Below are 17582 nucleotides of genomic sequence, written 5' to 3'. Positions count from 1 at the left end.
AAACAAAAATGCGAGTAATATATACATCTATGTGCAGCATAAGTCTTTCTCTCATAGCGAGCGAGAGCGTGAGAGATAGAGTGAGAGATGAACTTTCCGTTTTTTAGATTGTCCGCATAAACAAATAGAACAAAAACACAGCAGACGATACACATGTATCTGAGAGTCAGCATGTCTTGACAGGAAAGCAACGCTTTATTATCAGTTACACGTTGATGCAGTTATTTACAAAGCAACAAACCGGACTGCTTCTGCCATACATATAAGATGAAGTCGTTCGTAAAATTCTATTGTCCAGCTATAATTGTGAACAAATTTTGCAAGCCAAAGTCTATTTACTTACATGAGTACAATAAAATGAGGGTTAGAATGAAGATTAAAATGAAGATGCTAGCCAACCTCCATCTCTACTGTTGAAAAGCAAAACTGCGCTGTATAATTTGGTTGTAGGAGACATAATTATAGTTAGTGGTTTAGTCAACACGCTGAGTACAATTGTGTCGACTAATGTCTAGCACACATGATAGTGTTAAGAAAATAAAGTCCTTTTTGATGCATTTTTTAAAATCGCGGTCACTTGCAGTTGCACGCTCGTCCTTGACCCCTGCGTCGACCTTGACCCCTTTCCCCACCAGGAGCTGGCGCTTCTCCATTAGCAGCAGCGCCCCCTCTACGACCTTTGCCCTCACCATGCCAGCGTCCTCGTCCATGTCCGGGATGAGCGTCGTCCACAGGGGGACCTTGGCCTCCCCCGGCACCCGGATTAACGCCTTCACCCGTGCCTCCACCCGTGCCTCCCTGCAGACAGAGATTAGTGTGTAACTCTAGCAACCAAGAGGTCAGGAAACAAGTACACGAGACAACACAAGACAATGCTGAAGACCTCGACGGGTTTCTGTCCCCTTGCATCCCGGACATGTGTGCCCCCAAGACATGACCTTACCTTCTGATTTCCTGTCGTAAACATCAAAACCGTTGTTACATTTGGGTGTTGTTGGGGTTAGTCGTGGTGAGGTCGGCCATGGTAGTGGTGGTCTTCTCATCGGGATGTCGCATCCTCCTCGGAGGTTTATTCACCTTGACAGATTTTGTTTCCTCTATCTGTTGTGTTTATCTGATGAAACTCCTCTGCCAGTCCTGTCGTTTGTTTCCTTGCGTTTGTCTTCGCGTGTGTCCTTCAGTCCATCTGTCTGTTTGCGGTTTTACTCCTCTAGGCTACACGCATTCAACATGGTCTAATGAACAGCAAATCCTCGGATCACTTCCTCGCTTCAATGCCCTAGTGTATGTGTGCGTGTGTGCGTGTGTACGAGAGAGAGACTGGTAGAGAAAGTGTGTGTTAATATTATATTATCATATCCACATGTTCCAATAACGACTTACATCGATTGGGTTGGTTTCAGCAGGTGGTTCCACCTGAAAACAAGAAGAATTCGTCAATACAATAACAGTTTGTACATATGAGAGGCACAGAATCCAACAGAACTGTTATCGTTAGTATCAAAAGCTTCAGGAGAGAGTAGCTTCTGCTAATGACTACAGAAGGAGATCATTAATTTACAATAACTGAGTAATAAGTTAATGATAATTTAAATCGTATCCTTAGGACAGTGGTTCTCAAAGTGTGGTCCACGGACCACGGGCATAAGTCAGGTGGTCCGCGGCTGACAGTCGTCATATGTCAGCAAAGTGATGTTTAAAGTGATGCATTCCTCCTATTAACATTTTAATTACGAAGAGGTACGTAGTTTTATGTCAACTTATTACTATGCTACTTTTACAAAAGGACATTTAGTTTTGAATTAAAATGAAACAAATGCGGCAATTTAAATTTGAAATTCAAAGTACAGACTGAGTTTTAGGCCTTGGTGGTCCGCCATAGTTTTTACTTAAGTAAAGTGGTCCGCGGTCCGAAAAACTTTGAGAACCACTGTCTTAGGAGACTATTCTAGAGCAATGTGGTTCTGATAATGTGAACTCACTGTAAACACAAATGTGTAATCAGCGAAAACATTTTCGTACGAAATAGAATCAGATGTGGCAAATATTTCTCCCGTTCTTGTCTTTCTTGATTGACTACATCATACGACTACCTCACCTAATACATTCTCCTGAATTTATATACGCTCTCTCCTACATTCTCCTGCAGTTATATATTCTCTTTCCTTTTCTCTGTAGATACATTCTAATGACCATCAGAATATGTGATTCTAAAATGGAGACAACAAAATAAACAAGACTATTACTAGAATACCTCTGATATATCAAACATATTACTGTCAACTGAAGAGCAGCCCTACCTGTCCTTGTGCGAGGGCTGGGCAGTAGATGCTGCTCAAGATCAAAACACAGAGAACCGGAAGTAAGAAAAGAGAAACCTTCATCCTTCAACTTGGTATTCGATGATCTAGGGATAGAAAATGAGAAAGTCGCCTTGACTTCTATGGATGACCACTGCACTGAGCTACCAGTCCGAGGGTTTCTCTGTCGTGAGCAGCTCTTACTGTGTGTTGACGAAGCCAGCAAGTGTAAAGCCCTTGCAACAAAGTACCAAGTGCTGCACATCAGAACCTTTTTATAGGGGCTTCGTCTTGTTTGAGCAATTTTTCATTTAACCCGGATTTGTCCATCTTCAGACAGGTGTATGCTTTCTAAATTTCTTCAACGTCTGCAACTCATATTTTATACGCCTAGCTTACACCCTTTCCCACCTCTCTTCAACCCCTACTTTCTTAATCTCCCCTTCACATGCCCTTGTTTTGTTTATTTTCCCCGATGCATTCTGACTTCCTCTTCATCACTCAAGTACAGGCGAGATGAATGCATAACCATGAATACATGAATACATTTGCTTTTACGTATAAGTAATGAGAACAAACAAAATTACAAGCTTTTTATAGTATATTGTACAGAGCGAAATAACCTCTGGCATATCTTGTTAAAACAACACCCAGGATGAGGGCAAAGGGCAAGAAGACGACAGCAGTGACGACGTAATGGCGACTACATCCGAAGGACAGCGATAACAAACAACAAGTTCAGTGTCATTGCTATGAAGACTGTTTAGTTTATTTTAGTTTCTAATGTATGCAAGTTCTTTGTTTGAGTTTACTGCATTGTTCAGTTTTTAAGTAAAGTGAAAAAAAAGCTAAGAAATCATCCAGAAGTCTGTGAACTCCGCGTAGGGCAAAGGTCAACATCGTGAAGTGTCATGCGTCGTCGTTAGTTTTTATCTGTTAGAGGACACAATCACAGGACATGCAATGATGTATTCGTGCTGCCCTTGCAAACATTTCATGAGTTGCTTTTTCAGAAGATACATTTAAATTAACTTTCAGCCAGACTACAGTACCAAGCACCTGACACTGTGAGGGTCTGGGGGCCGGCAACGGTAACCTGCTGACGTCAAGGAGCAGGAGGATCATCACACGGCTGTCGTAATGAAAACGCACCAGGATGTAAATGCACATAAAGCAAAACTTTCGTCACCACGATAACAAACATAAAAAAGAAAGAAAATCATATTCACGTCCCCGCTGTTACTGACGAGAGATGGGGTAACTCTGGATTTCTGACTGAAATGCTTTTAGTAATTTTTTGTATGTAAATAAAACAGAAGATATCAATATCATGCGATGACAGCTGCACATTCATTTTCTTATTTCTTCTTATTGTTGTTTTGATGTTTACACCATCGGTCTTGAAAGCTTGGATAACAAGTGTTCCTGGTGTTCAGTGTCTTTTTTCAAAGTAATGAATTGTTGTTGATGAGTCCATCACAAAACTGTGTCGCTGCTGTTCATGTAATCTGCTTCTGTTTCCAGTTCAGTATTTCTGATCAGAGTTTGCAGGGATAAGCCAAACTTTGACAGGAGGAAGTAGGGAGGTGTATAGTAGGGAGGTATACCAGAATGCAGTGTGGAATCAGCGCTGGCCAGGTGGGGCACATTGTACTTGGCATCTTCAACTAACCCGCCGCTTACATAACCGGTTCCTTTGGTTACAGATACATGTGGACTGGTTGTCATAGGTTCAAATCTCGTCTCGGACACTGTTCTTTCTCTGCATGTTGCATCTGTTTATATGGCAGGCTGCTTTGCCATCATATCGTGTGTGTGAGTGTGTGCTTCCACTTGGAATCCGACTTCAAGAGTCCTGACAAGTGGTTGAAGTTATTATGCAATCAGAATCTGTAATTGTACCTAAATTCATATTTTTTTAAATATTCATCAGCTGGGGAAAAGAAGTAAGAGAGAAAAGAGGATTTGATGAGGATGAAGAAGAAGATGTGAATCGTAGCAGCATCGATGATGATCTCCATGATGTAGGCTGTCAGACGGCCAAGGACAGGATGAGACTGATTAACAACTAATGTGTCTTTTGTTATTTCAGGTCCGTGAAACATTTCTATATTCAAAGTGCTCCAGAACAATTAAAATGTTTATTAATTTTTCCGGAATTTTTAAAATAGTACACAATTCTAACAAAATTGTACACAAATCTTTATAATTGATTACGATAATGTGAACTGAACATTCAGCTATAAATGTGCTAAAACAGTTACAAACAAAATTATGAGGTAAAGTTGAGACATGACAAGATAATATAAACAATGACGGGTTCCTTTATCCTTCATTCCCACCGACCCGTACACCCAGCTCCAGAAAATATTTGTTTCTAAAAGACACAGTTATTACACCGTTCTCAAGCTAATCTGTTTCCATTACTTATCAATAAGAACTTAGTACAAAGGTAATGTACATTCTGGGATATTGGACAAGCCAGAGCTAAAGCTTCAACAAGTCTTTCGTTGCATCCTTGAATTCATCACAATAATTCCTCCCTGTGATCAGTTTTCATTTTATTAAGATGCTGTTTGTCTTTTTTATAAGCATTGCGATTTACTAGAACTCTCAGGTCTCGTCCAGTGTGTTTTTCACGAAGTAGACAATGACATGATAGAGGTGAGGGTCTAATAGGAGCTTAAGTCTAACGGTTGCTTTGTTGGTTTAACCCTGGGTGTTGTTGGCGGTAGTCGTGATGTTGAGGTCGGCCATGATAGTGGAGGTGGTGGTCTCCTCATCGGGATGCATGATAGTGGAGGTGGTGGTCTCCTCATCGGGATGTCGCATCCTCCTCCTTCTCGGGGGTAGCTGCACCTTGACTCCGGTATCAAGTGTGATGAAGTACACTGATGGTGAGTCACTCGGTTCACCTTTGTCCATGAGAGAAATAAAGAAACATCAACTGGTAGAGAGAATCGCAGCAGTAAATGAGCAGACGAAATAACAACTAAGAATTGTTTCAATCAAACAATAAAAATATTTTCTACAATAATCAAATACAGTGATGTAAATACCATTGTAGTAATTAATTACTTACTCTAAAGTACACAGTTTTCAGCCCTCCCATCCTGTTCTCCATCATCTAACCATATGGACACTCAACGGCCATGAATTTGTTCCCCTTGCTCAACAAGTAGCCGACATTTCAATCCTGGACAGACCAGCCCACGTGGTCAGTGAACTCAGTTGTGTTGGTCAAGAAAACAGATCTGAGCCAAGGCCCACTACTAATGGTGGAAACTCACCGGAAGTGGAGAGAACGGCGTGGACGATGCGCCGTCTACCGCAGAACCTCCGCAGCATGCTGTTGTTCCTGAACAGAGCCCCGCGCTCAGCGCCCTCTATCAGTCCCTCGGTGATGTTCAGCACGACTGGTCCTGCAAGGTCCCCCACCACTGTGTCCTGGTCAAACACAAAAAATAAATAAAAGTAAAAAATAAATTTAAAATAAAACAAAACTTTAGAAATTTCGTTGTGTTCCTGCTGATGAATGTAACATCGGAGATAAATATTTCACGTGTATTTCAAATTATAATTTCACTATAGCTATATATTTATGTAGCTAATGTTGTGTTTATAAATGTCTTGCTTAATGTGAGAGGGTAGTCGCCCGCCCAGGATCAAGGGGCTCTACTCACGTTCCTGCTGTTGACGATGTCCGCCGCTTCCTGAAAGGTCAGGGGAGGTAAGGCTTCAGGGTCCACGATGATGCATAAATATAACAGCCTCATAGGTTTGATGGCCACGACCTGTCAACAAACAAACAAAAAGACATTCATCAGTTATCACTCCTAGGTGACGTGGGACGTCAATCACTGGTCACGTGAATGTCAGCCGACTCGACCGTGACCGTTGTGGACTGACGACATCACGTGACATCATCTGCTGCCATTCAACCTCGCAGTCTGACAATCTGACAGACGTGATTCCAACATCCTAATGGATCGTTCCTTTGTTTCTTTGTTTCCTAGTCATTCCTTCTTTATTCATTTTTTGCTCCTTGATTTATTTGTTTTTGCTTGTTGGAGTGCTTATTTTTATTCGTTTTATTTGTTTACTTAGTTGCTTTTTTTTTTTTTTTGTTCATTGATTTGATTGTTCGATTTTTAAAATTTATTGGTTCGTTTTAAATCGTTCGTTTGTTGACTTATTTGTTAATAATATCTTGCAAGTCTCTGCGTTTTGTTCGTTTCTACACGTTAATCTGTCTGTGACTGATTAGCTGATAATCTCTTCTTCCATCTCTACCCCTAGTCAGCTCACAGATTTTCGGGAGGTTGAGAATAAGACAGATGAAAGCGATCGTTACGTCTGATAGAAGGAACAGAAAGAGAAAGAAAGACAAAATTGACGAACAATATATAGATAGATAGAGAGAAATAAATAAATGGATAAACAGAAGATGAAGAAGAATGGACTATCTATCCCCTGACCTGAGTCTCGTTGCTGAAGTCGTACAAGGTAATGGACGGGGTGAAGGGCGTCTGGTCGTTCAGATTGGGGTCACCAGTGAAGACCTCCACAATACTTCTGTTGTCGATGGCGAAGCCTTTCTCGACGTACTCCGACCCGTTGAAGGTGCGGTTCCACGTGGACACGTCAGCAAACAACTGGAACGGTCTGTTACGCCTCCCGTCTCGCCACTGAAAGCGATCTCGACCCCTGACTGGCTTTTGGGTTGTCGTCTCGTTACCTTCGGTTTGGTTACCTGGAACCTCCGGTCCTCGTCCATGTCGATCCCACCTTCTTTCACCCGGTTCTCGTCCTCGACCTCGTCCTTGACCTCGTCCTTGACCCACAGAAGCATCGGTCGTAACATCGTTTCCTTGGTTACGGCGGCCACCCTGTAAACAGCAGAATGTACCATGAGGGAGACAAAACTCGTTGAAAGTCCACAGAAAAAAAATTTCAAAAGCGTTGCGAGATTAGCTGCTCACGGAGTTTAAAAATGTCAATTGAAGCAGGGACCAGTTGGCTCCTGTACAAAGACGATTGTATCAACACTAGTCAATACTTATTTCCTCCCAGAACTTTCTACGGAGGCAGCTTATGGTGTGAAGCAGAGACAACACACTCAAAGCTGCAAACTTGGGGTTGGGCTGGGGGTAGGTGGAAACCATTTTCTTTGCAAACAAACTTTGACACTTATTTATCTAAACATCTTCAAATCAGATGTTTATCGATAAAATCCTTAATACTTTTATGTGACTGGTAAAAAAAATCAAATTAATAAAGATGGTTTAAATTTTAGCATATCTCTTATCTTTTTTGTTACTTATCGGTTTTATCCTGCATTACTTCCAAATTTATATTTTTCTCTAAAACATCATATAACTCGGTGAGTGGAATGTCAAGATCAGCCCAGACGCCTCTTGGCAATAAACAGGTACGTCAGATTAATTTGACCCAGGTTAGTCAAAGAAAGGGTCAAAGGCTCTTAGAGTTTAAATAATTTGCTTGATATTAAATGAATAACTTGATATTAAATAAGATGAAAGTCAGACTTTTGAATTCAAACAGAACAGCGCAGACAACTTAACCAACGACAAACACAACTTACTTGTTGGCCGTCGATGATGGCGACAAAGCAGACAATCAAGATGACAGTGACTATAGCCCTGGTAGCCATGGTGACACACACACACGTACACAGGAGACACCGAGCACTCCTCACCAGTTGACGACTGCCAGACGTCTAACTTTCGAGTCTGCTCCTCGTGACCGTGAACAGAAGGTAAAAAAACAGGAGAGGATGTTTTTCTCAAGGTGGAGGGTTATGGCTTTTATAGAGCCCGGCCACGCAGCTGGACCACACCGGCTGAAGAGCTGACTCTTCTTTTGATCCTCCCAAGCTCCGCCCTCATCCCCCGCGTGTTTAGACCCTCCTTACGTATGCACGCGCATAGCGACGTAAAAATAACGTAGTAAAGTGAGGGACGGGAGCCAGAGATGGGGGCGAAGGACATCCAAGCGCGTGAGTTTATTTGTATGTGTGCATGTACGCCTGAGTTGTGTGTGTGTGAGAGAGAGAGGACACGTGAGTTTATCTTAATAATTGTATACATGTACACATGTACACATATGTCGGCGTGTGGGTGCGCGCGTTCGCATCTGTTCGTGGACGTCGTCATCATCAACATCAACCAACAATCAATCAATCAGACAACATGTTTGTTATATCTTGTGCATGAAACTACATATGTGCGTACGTGTGTGTGTGTGAGAGAGAGAGAGAGGGCCTTGCACTTTGCTATAACAGCATTAGTGACGTCACAACCGGTTACCATGAAAACACCATGAAAAGTGTATCAATGTATTTGCATAGTTGAGCTCCATGGATACCTGTCTCTACGACAGTTAGTCATGCATACATAACTTCCTATAACCTCTTCCAGCCAAAGCAGAAAAACAAACTTCGTCCTAAAAATAACTGCACCGGGATTAGTTTCAGAGTGACAACGTCAGCATCTGACAGGACTAACGGCTTTTCAACTGGCGTCTCAGACGGAGGAGTGGGTGGGGTCAGGTCCCACAGAAACATCCCCCTCACCATTAGAGCAATCAAACTGTGCTATCAACCAGACACCGACAATGAGACCTGGTCCGGCAACAGTTCGACAAGGACCCATACCACAGAGCTGCAGGGAGGGCAACAGGTGATCGATGTAGTTCTAGTCATCGAGATAAGAAAGACGATAAGTGAAGAACGAGGGGGCAAGCCAAAACAAGACACCTAGAGTAAAATACTGCAAACATTCACAGGACCCGCACACTAATCCGCACAATAAAACGGAGATGGAAATAAAAGGTTGATGTATGCATTCTCGTCGTCTCTGTCTACGTTTTAATGGCGGCTGTGAAATTCGCGCATGCGTATTGAAGTCACGCCCGAGGCGGGCATGAAATGGCTCGGAAGTAAGGTTTTTGTTGCATTTGTGTCAGAAAAATTCAATCGTTTCTAGGTGGCACTGACAAGGAGCATGTATTACCTTTATAAAACACACACACACACCGTGTGAGCTTCTTCATCTCAATATCCATCCAGGTCATGTCAGGACTTTAAGAAACTCTCTCACCGACAGTGATGCCCCAAACTGAATGGATTTTGAATTCGTCACTTGTTAATATTTTAATATTTTACTGCACATTTAAATGCCAGGAAAAGCCACAAATACTTGCTTTAAACTTAACGACAGTGAGACTGAAGCCGAAGTTCTTGGGGAGCGGCAATGCAGATTGATGGCGATGAAAACCTTTTATGTTCTTCAGTAAACCGGAAGTCGGTTTCTCATTCATTTTCTTCTACGATGTTCATTGCTTTGTACCGTACGTTCAATCCTTCACCAGCAGGGGTAAAGCTAAACTAAAATGGCATGAAGGAAATAAGTTTTTTCCCTAAATTTTTTTACAATAAGTCTAATCGGAATTTCTAATTCTGAACAGTTCACAGTAACATTTATTATCAACCTTACATACATATAGACTCTTCTGTAATTAGCCTTGCCAATTTTAAATTGATGATTAATTAGCTACATCATGTATGTATAGTTGCCAGGACATTTGTCGATTTGTGAAACATGTTTGAATTAATTATAAACTTGCCCTAGATATATATTTTCTCAGGAAGCTTCCACAGGGTGTTGCTGCCTGCAAACACTTTATTGCCTGTCTGTTGTCCGATGACAGATTGCTCGCCTCTTGCGCACTTAGAAAACTGTATTACGCAAATGTTTAACACCTTCCCTTCGAAATTTAGGTTTCGCCATTTTACAGGAAACCATTTGTGCGAGTTCCACCGACACAAAAAATGTACAAATCATACGTCACACATGACATTAATAAATTGTTCTCCTCACTCTCCAGTTTCTTTCCCGTGGCTCCACCTGCGCAGGAAGTGTACCTGTTGGTACAAGAATGATTTATGAAGCGACTGCCGCCTGGAGGCGAGTTATACAGATTATACAGAGTGTCAGGGCCTGCCACGAATGAACGGTTTAGAGGCGGTGAAGACACGAAGGAGAAGGCAGTGTGGGTCGTCGTGCGAAAGGGTGAGAACATGGACAATGGCAACTTTTATTGGACTTGCTTACCTTGATGTACACTGCTGAATCCCTGTACTTGGGTTCTTTCTGTCCAGACAGACTTACTTCGCAAGGTCCCAAACAGTGTTGGTACTCTTTGTGCTCGGTACTCTTTCTAAAGTTATAGGTTTAATAATAATAATAATAATAATAATAATAATAATAATAATAATAATAATAATAATAATTATTGTGACTGTTGTTAGGAGTGATTTTGTTATGAAGGTGCATGTAGAGATGATGAGTGAATGATTTTGAAGAACTATTCATTGCCACATGTGTGAGTGAGTGAGCGATCGAGGAGCGAGTGAGTGGATGACTGGGTGGGTGAGTGAAGACAAGTAAAACAGTAAATCTTGAGCACTTAAGAACAAACGAACAAATACATAAATGAACGGGATAAAAAAAAAAAAAAAGAAATAAAAGCGAAGTTTCTGCGCATTTAGTGATGGCGGACGTAAGCACGATATATTTCAGTTTTTTTTTTCCAACTCATCCCGCCCAAAATATATAGCTGGTCTCTTCTGACACAAAATAATGGCTGTGGCTGTATCACGACTTGGGGAGAACGCCGAGAGGACGATAAACTGTTCTTGTACCGAGCAGCCTTACACTAGAGTGACTCACTGTCCGAGGACAGGATGGTGACCTTTGACTTAATATATCGCCTGGTGACAGCATTCAGCTCTTGTCCCAGGGTCAACTGTATAATCCTGTTAGACAGTATATGGTCCATTAATTGATGTTTCCATCGGCTCAAATGACACCTGTCTTCTCTACGAACTTTCTTTCTGTAGTAGTAGTGTTTGCATCTTCTTGGTATTGGTGTCCAACCCATTTAATGTCACTAACTGTATTAATACTTCAGGATGTAAACCTTTTAGTATTGAACATTGGAAGCAGCACTTCAGTGACTCCGACAGTTTCATATAGTCATTGTCATCGGCAAACAGAAGTATATAAAGCTCTATCAGGGCTGGTGATAACTGAATCCCATGGTGACACATCTGCATCGGATACAGCAGTTAGTTCATTGATGAAAGGTGTAAAATGTGCTGATAAACAGATTTCATCTTGCTTTAAGTATTCCAACCAATCTGTTCAGCTACAATTAAACTCTAACCCAAGTTTTGACAACATATTCCTTTAATTTTACGTAAATAATTTTCATGAACTGTTATTCTTACTCAAAAAATTCCATAAACAAAATCGAAAACTTTCTAAAAATCAACAAAGGCAACATACAGCTTCTTATCCTTTATTTGTTGTTTCTGTAATAGTATACCAGAAGTGGATATCAGTAGAGGTCAAAGGGAATAAAATATAGGGTTGAGCCTGCTTTCCATCTGTCATGACCTAGACATGGTGAGTGAGTCACTTTTACTGTCCCCCTGATAGCTATGGGACTCGTTATGAGTTTTCACAAATAAGACATAGACCATAAGAATATCTCAGAAAATGTTATTACATTGAAAATCGCCTGTTTCAGTCTCACTTTAAATGACAATATGCTTGATCTCTCTCTCTTTTGTGTTTTGTCTGTGTGTGTGTTTAGTGTGTGTCTGTGTGTGTATGAGTGTGGGTGTGGGTGTGGGTGTGGGTGTGGGTGTGGGTGTGGGTGTGGGTGTGGGTGTGGGTGTGGGTGTGGGTGTGGGTCTTTCTCATTCTCAACTGCTTTGTTCTTTGTGCACTGTTGTCCTTCAATTAACACTTTGGGTCCTTCTCTCTCTCTCTATAATGTCCCGTATGATTTGCAAGAAATGTTTGGTAGGCACTTTCTATTCTGATGATTAAGTGGTGAGATTCACGCATGGCGAAGGACTGGCATCCTGTCGGAAGTTTGCCGGTTGTAGCTAAAAAAGTTATTGAATAATTCTAACTCTCCGCCACAGGTTGTCGCCCTTGAGTGACCCGTGCGATGTCACGATGACACTGTCGGTTGTCAGGAGTTATTTATAGACAGTGTCATGAGCATGTCTGACAAAAGGAGGGATTTGGAGAGCAACAGACGAGCAATGTAAAACGTTCACAATTAAAATTCATGATCTATCTATCTAAATTATAAAAGTGCTAAGTTACAAACTTTTAAACATGGAAGAAAAATGGATTATATTGAAATACACATCTCTATAGTGAAATTTGGGTTAAAATAAACATGACTCACACGTAGCATCATATATGGACTAACATAAGCAATACCCACACGCATGCGCAGTTTGGTTGGCATAGCACACACGGTGTGGATGTGCAAAGACTTCAGACCACAAGTAAACAAACATACATTGTCACCTCTGATTTGTTTGTATGATGTAGAGGAGGTTTAAATAATGGAGATAGTCATCGTTTCTACAATATTGGCATGACAGTAGGAGGAACCTCAAATGCCAGAAAATTGTGTTTGTCCGAGCGGTCTGAGGGAAAATATATTTCCTTCTCTGTAGCATGACTTAACAGAAAAGCTTTAGCACATAATACATCTCTTTATCTATCGAAAATTCATTGCTTTACTTTCAGACCTGGACTAAATCTGAGATTAATGCTCTCAGGGATGCAAAATAATAAAATAAACATTATATACGATGAGTAGTCAGGAAATAAAGTTGTGTTTATCAATGTGTATCATATAATGAATACAAAAATCAAAGAAGAAAAAATTCATTTAAACCCAGCAAATCAAAGAATCGCATTAAAAATATCTTACGTAAGTCAGCCAGTGTTTAAACCAGAATTAAAGAAATCCTCCACCAATCAATGAAAGTTTAACCATCAAGTCCACCTACAGCGTGTACCGGAAGTTAAAATCACACCCGTCCAGCTGCCTAATGGCGGCCTCCAGACGTTCACTCTGGGCCACCGTCAGGTGATTCTTCCAGTCACCCACCTCACCTGCATATCAAATGTAATAAAAATAGCTATTAAATTCTGTATGTGCACCACAAAATCATCTTCCCTCCCCCTCCTATAACCCTCCACCCAAGTCCATTATAAAAAGTCCATGCACATCAATAAATCCATCCATACCACCATAAAGAGGTCATCTACCCATCTGCCACCAAATAAGATAAAACATCCACGTATTTTTTAAAATAACAACAACAATCACGGTCAAAATCTTACAAAAAGTGTTGCAACATCTAAGGGAGGTAGTACTGGTTTAAGAAGCAGAAACCCAATCCTGCTGGGGTTATCATGGCTCATGATGGGGAGAGTGACGGTTGTGGTGATACATTTAGAACAAGAAACAGTCGGTTTCGAGGATTAATCAAAGGTCGACGCAGTGTCAGGTTTAATTCAATCTTCTCTAGAAAAAGACACTAGCAGACGTTGTTCCTTCTGTTGGAGGAAGGACCGCATGGCTAGAGTGTAGGTCTCCACCGCGTGTCCACGTGGGTCTGATCACGTGCAAAAATTATGTAAACCAGCTCAGTATGATGTTTGACAAGATACCTGAAGTTTCGACAATGTACAAACATACTTCCGAGAAGAATTGATGACGATGAGGACCAGATGGTTGAGGCACAAAGAGTACTATAGTACTATAGCAGCTAAGCTATACGTGCTTGTGATTGCAAAAATCGAAAAGTTTTTCATGGTAGAAGAACACAAAAATCTACAAACCTTTTCGATAAATCTTCACTGGCTGGTTGTCAGGGCGTTTAAAGTGCGGAGACATTTCCTTCAGTGTTTCTGCTGCATGCTTTAACTTCTGGAAGCTGCAGGCATCAGCAATGGCGGCACACAGCTCCGGAGTGGTCTTGACCCCGAGAAACTCCGACAGCTTCTTGACAGCTCTGACAGGGTCCTGGTCATGTGATTTTACTGTGATTGAGTGTGATTTTTCCTTCAACATCCCTGACTGGCCAACCGGCCACACAGCCAAACTACAGACCAACCGTCCTCCGTTCTCTCAATCACGTGGTTTCGTCACGTGTTTGTGATTAATCACTTTGAAATATCTTTTTGTTGTGCTATTTTAAAATAGTAAATACATCAATTACATTTAAAAATCTTGTATATTTGTTATTAAATTTCCTTGTGCAGCTTAATTCTTTTTTCTTATCTTAAAATCGTGTTATCTTTATCAATTCGTTTGTATTTCATTTCTGCGAATAGTTACCTCTTTCATATCTTCATAAGATGTTTTAAAGGTCTGTAAATCCGGGTTTTCCTTCAGAAAAGTATCCCAGTCCTTCATATAGTTAAAATAGCTTCCAAGAATATCTGAAATCAAGAATGTAAAGTGTGAAGACGATGAAAGTTATCTTTTTCCAGTCACCCTACTCACTCTCTTTTTCTCCCTCCCCTCAGATTGCAAATATACATACTGCAATTTAAAAACTGGACCAGAATAATATACTGTGAACAGTGACCAGGACAATGTGTGATATGGAGAGAAGAGCGCAAAAAAAAAATTTCACCAGGTGTGTCTCGCAAATAAAACTAAGTGTATCCATCATAGAGACATACATCATACAACTCGGCATACAGCCCCAGCTACCACTCCAGCCACTACTGAAACCACTACTGTGGGAAACGAGCTTTGACGATGGTAGAGGAGCTGAGTTCACTTACACTGTCCTGTCAAAAATGGCTCCTCTATGTCCTGTAGGGTCAAGGACGATGACCCGGGCATTTGTCTAACGTGGAAGTACATTGATACGAAAAGATCCTTTAGGTTTCGGTAGACAAAGATGATTCTTCCTTTCTTGTCCTTGACCTGGCTGGGGAGCATGTTGACCGGCAGGTGTGTGTTGAGAACTCGGGGGGACGGGAGGGACTCGACACCCTCCAGCTCCACCGCCTCCAGCATCACCGTCTCCTTCGCCTGCTTCCGGTACTCCACCTTGCCGGCCATCAGCATGCTGACCACCTCCCACGTCCAGTGGGTACCTGAGGTTTTAAAACAACAGTCACCTTCCTCTAGCCTCTCTCTCTTTCTTTATACGTTAATACTTACTCTACAACACAGGTATAAAAATGTGTCTATGATAGTGAGACAGAGGTGCTAAGGAAAAAATGGGTAATTTCGAAGTTTACAGTTTGGAAATTTTTCACCCAGTAGACAGGCAGGAAAGAATGTCCCCCTGTTTTATCAAGTATGTCAGAAGCATCCACACAATATTTAAGATAGGGTGAGCCACTTGCTCTTGGCTGCTGACGTTTTCTTGTTGTTGAATTGTTCGTCCACCTTTCTTTCCCTTACCTTCTTTTGTCTTTCCATAATAAAAAACCCACACATACATAAACTCACACAACCACACATGTATACATATTGTCACATGTCCACACGAACAAACACCCATCCTTACACTACATCCCCCACACACCTCATTTTGTCTTCTCTGCAGCCTGAGCTCTCTTGTTCATTCCCAATTCTCCCTTCCCAATATTTTTTGTTCACTCGATCTTTCTTTATCTATCTCCTCGCTGTTGTGCTTCCTCCCTCATTGCCTAGCAACGCCTTCCTCCTCACATTTATGTCCCCCTTACTCTCTCACCTGATTTGCCGTAGGCACATATCAACACGTCGTCATCGCGAAGATCAAGTCCCCGGATGTAGTCAATCTGTTCTTGCATTGGTCGATTTGTTTCAAAGAATTTTGGAAACCAGATCCCCTCTACTTCTACCATTGGAGGACCTGGCGGTGTGTTGTTTCTAAGTTTTACACAGTCCTAAGAAAAAATTGTGTGATGTCAGAATTTCATAAGATATAAGAAAATAAAATAACATTATGTGTCCTGATGCATTCTAGAAAAAGAAGAAAAAAGATCATACATCTGATGGCTTTTTTGTAACTAAAAGCTCTGTCCCCTCTTCCCCCTTTGAAAAACATTAAACAGTCTATATCCCCCAAGACACAAACACAGAACTGAGTGCCCGGTAAGGTAGCTTGTCTCTGTCCAACATCATCTGAAGGTTTGAGGGTCAGATCTCGTCTTGGGACACTCGGTCGTAAAGTTGTCGGAAATCTTCTTCAGCTACTCTGGTTCAGAGAGGGAAAGGTACAGCGGCGAGTCGTCTGCCAAACTCCGAAGTATATTTGTTTTCATGTTTTTATGACATTTCAAACAGCTTCTCTATTAACATTCAATAAAAGTGCATCATTATGTACACATTTGCTGTGTAGTCACGTGGTGTAGGTTTTTAGTATGTTTCGCGCCGGTAGTGTTTGTAACAACAGTGAGTGTTGCTCAGCTTCGAGTTGTACTCCATTCATACACATCTCTGCTTTGCCCGTGCCATTGATCATAACTTTGCTTTTTTCCCAAACTAAGTCCATCTGCATGTCGAAGAGAAAAGTCAGCAACAGCACATTGTGTCCTGGTCCGTTTTCTTTTGCCAAGGATTTCATCTTTTCTTCGAAATCAGCACATGCATACAACGCTACTTTTAGAAATACTACAATTTTGTCCCTTTTCTGTTTTTTCAACAAACCCACATGTGCTTAAGAGAAAAACATCAATATAATATTTCTCGTGTCTTTTGTCATAAAATATCACTGGAATATGTTTTGGGGATACTTTATGCTCTATTTCCACCGATTTGTCGCCGAGCGCTGGTGTTGTCCTTTCAAGTGAAAGCAAACCAACCCACAAGTACCACAAACACACACACAAAGAAGGAGGGGAGACAGAGATCAGAGACAGACACATGTCCCTCAAGACCTGTAAAACCATCCAAATAACTCTCGATATCTTTCTGCCTAAAACATTTGAAAAAGGAAAATAAATGCGAACTTATTCTGCTTCTAGAGTATACTTACCATTGTGAACACAGACAGCTGCTCTGTCAGTACAAGCGTGTAACGGTGCAGCTGACACACAGCTGCTGCAGCCCTCGTCTTCCCTCGTTCAATGTCACTGTAACCTATTCCCGCGCTAGATTCCTCGAATAGACTTCATAGCGTACATATGTGGAATTTCTAGCCGACGAGATTTATATGTTAAAGATTACTTTTTATTTTTCTGAGAAAACAGTGTTTTATAGAAGACACAGCCAGTTCTAGATTCTGTTAAATTTGTAAAAGGTCAACATTAAAACATCTCCACAGTGCAAATACTGACATGTGGTGCAAGTATATCTCTGGCAGTGTTGCATTATTCCACAATTATAAAAATAGTATTGCGCCAGATTCAACTACTACTCATTGCATAC

The 17582-nt window shown here is 41.3% G+C and overlaps 2 protein-coding genes across 3 annotated transcripts; both read right to left on the bottom strand.

Moving 5' to 3' along the window:
• Positions 1-963: 963 nt before the first annotated feature.
• On the bottom strand, positions 964-8116 carry LOC112562683. 2 transcript variants are annotated; one of them, XM_025236084.1, is made up of 6 exons: positions 7906-8116; positions 6779-7189; positions 5984-6094; positions 5591-5747; positions 5055-5215; positions 964-1050 (listed from the first exon to the last, which is right to left on the bottom strand). In XM_025236084.1, the coding sequence occupies exons 1-6, from the start codon at positions 7972-7974 to the stop codon at positions 979-981; spliced, it is 981 nt and encodes a 326-aa protein (XP_025091869.1). In that variant the 5' UTR covers positions 7975-8116; the 3' UTR covers positions 964-978. The 2 variants fall into 2 exon arrangements, with proteins under 2 accessions (XP_025091869.1, XP_025091870.1); XM_025236085.1 differs by lacking the exon at positions 964-1050 and having other exon boundaries at positions 4487-5215; positions 7906-8115.
• A 3452-nt stretch (positions 8117-11568) lies between these two features.
• LOC112563111 (sulfotransferase 1A1-like) lies at positions 11569-17496 on the bottom strand. Its single transcript, XM_025236860.1, has 6 exons — positions 17191-17496; positions 15925-16099; positions 14999-15316; positions 14544-14647; positions 14045-14228; positions 11569-13312 (listed from the first exon to the last, which is right to left on the bottom strand). The coding sequence occupies exons 1-6, from the start codon at positions 17191-17193 to the stop codon at positions 13203-13205; spliced, it is 894 nt and encodes a 297-aa protein (XP_025092645.1). The 5' UTR covers positions 17194-17496; the 3' UTR covers positions 11569-13202.
• Positions 17497-17582: the final 86 nt, after the last annotated feature.

Source organism: Pomacea canaliculata, linkage group LG4 (genome assembly GCF_003073045.1).
Source record: "Pomacea canaliculata isolate SZHN2017 linkage group LG4, ASM307304v1, whole genome shotgun sequence".
NCBI lineage: Eukaryota > Metazoa > Mollusca > Gastropoda > Architaenioglossa > Ampullariidae > Pomacea > Pomacea canaliculata.
Note: the sequence above shows the minus strand (reverse complement) of the source record. Positions and strands in the feature narration are given on the sequence as shown.

Bases quoted from the DNA above. Each gene is read 5' to 3' on its own strand.
- LOC112562683 (XM_025236084.1), bottom strand. From the start codon at position 7,974: ATGGCTACCAGGGCTATAGTCACTGTCATCTTGATTGTCTGCTTTGTC. The intron at 5,748-5,983 runs GTGAGTAGAGCC...GTGTTTGACCAG, and splicing joins ACATCGTCAACAGCAGGAAC to GACACAGTGGTGGGGGACCT. The intron at 5,216-5,590 runs GTGAGTTTCCAC...TCATGGACAAAG, and splicing joins CGCCGTTCTCTCCACTTCCG to GTGAACCGAGTGACTCACCA.
- LOC112563111 (XM_025236860.1), bottom strand. The intron at 14,648-14,998 runs GTAAGTGAACTC...TCTTGATTTCAG, and splicing joins GCCATTTTTGACAGGACAGT to ATATTCTTGGAAGCTATTTT. The intron at 13,313-14,044 runs GTTTGTAGATTT...TTTGATATGCAG, and splicing joins AGTGAAGATTTATCGAAAAG to GTGAGGTGGGTGACTGGAAG.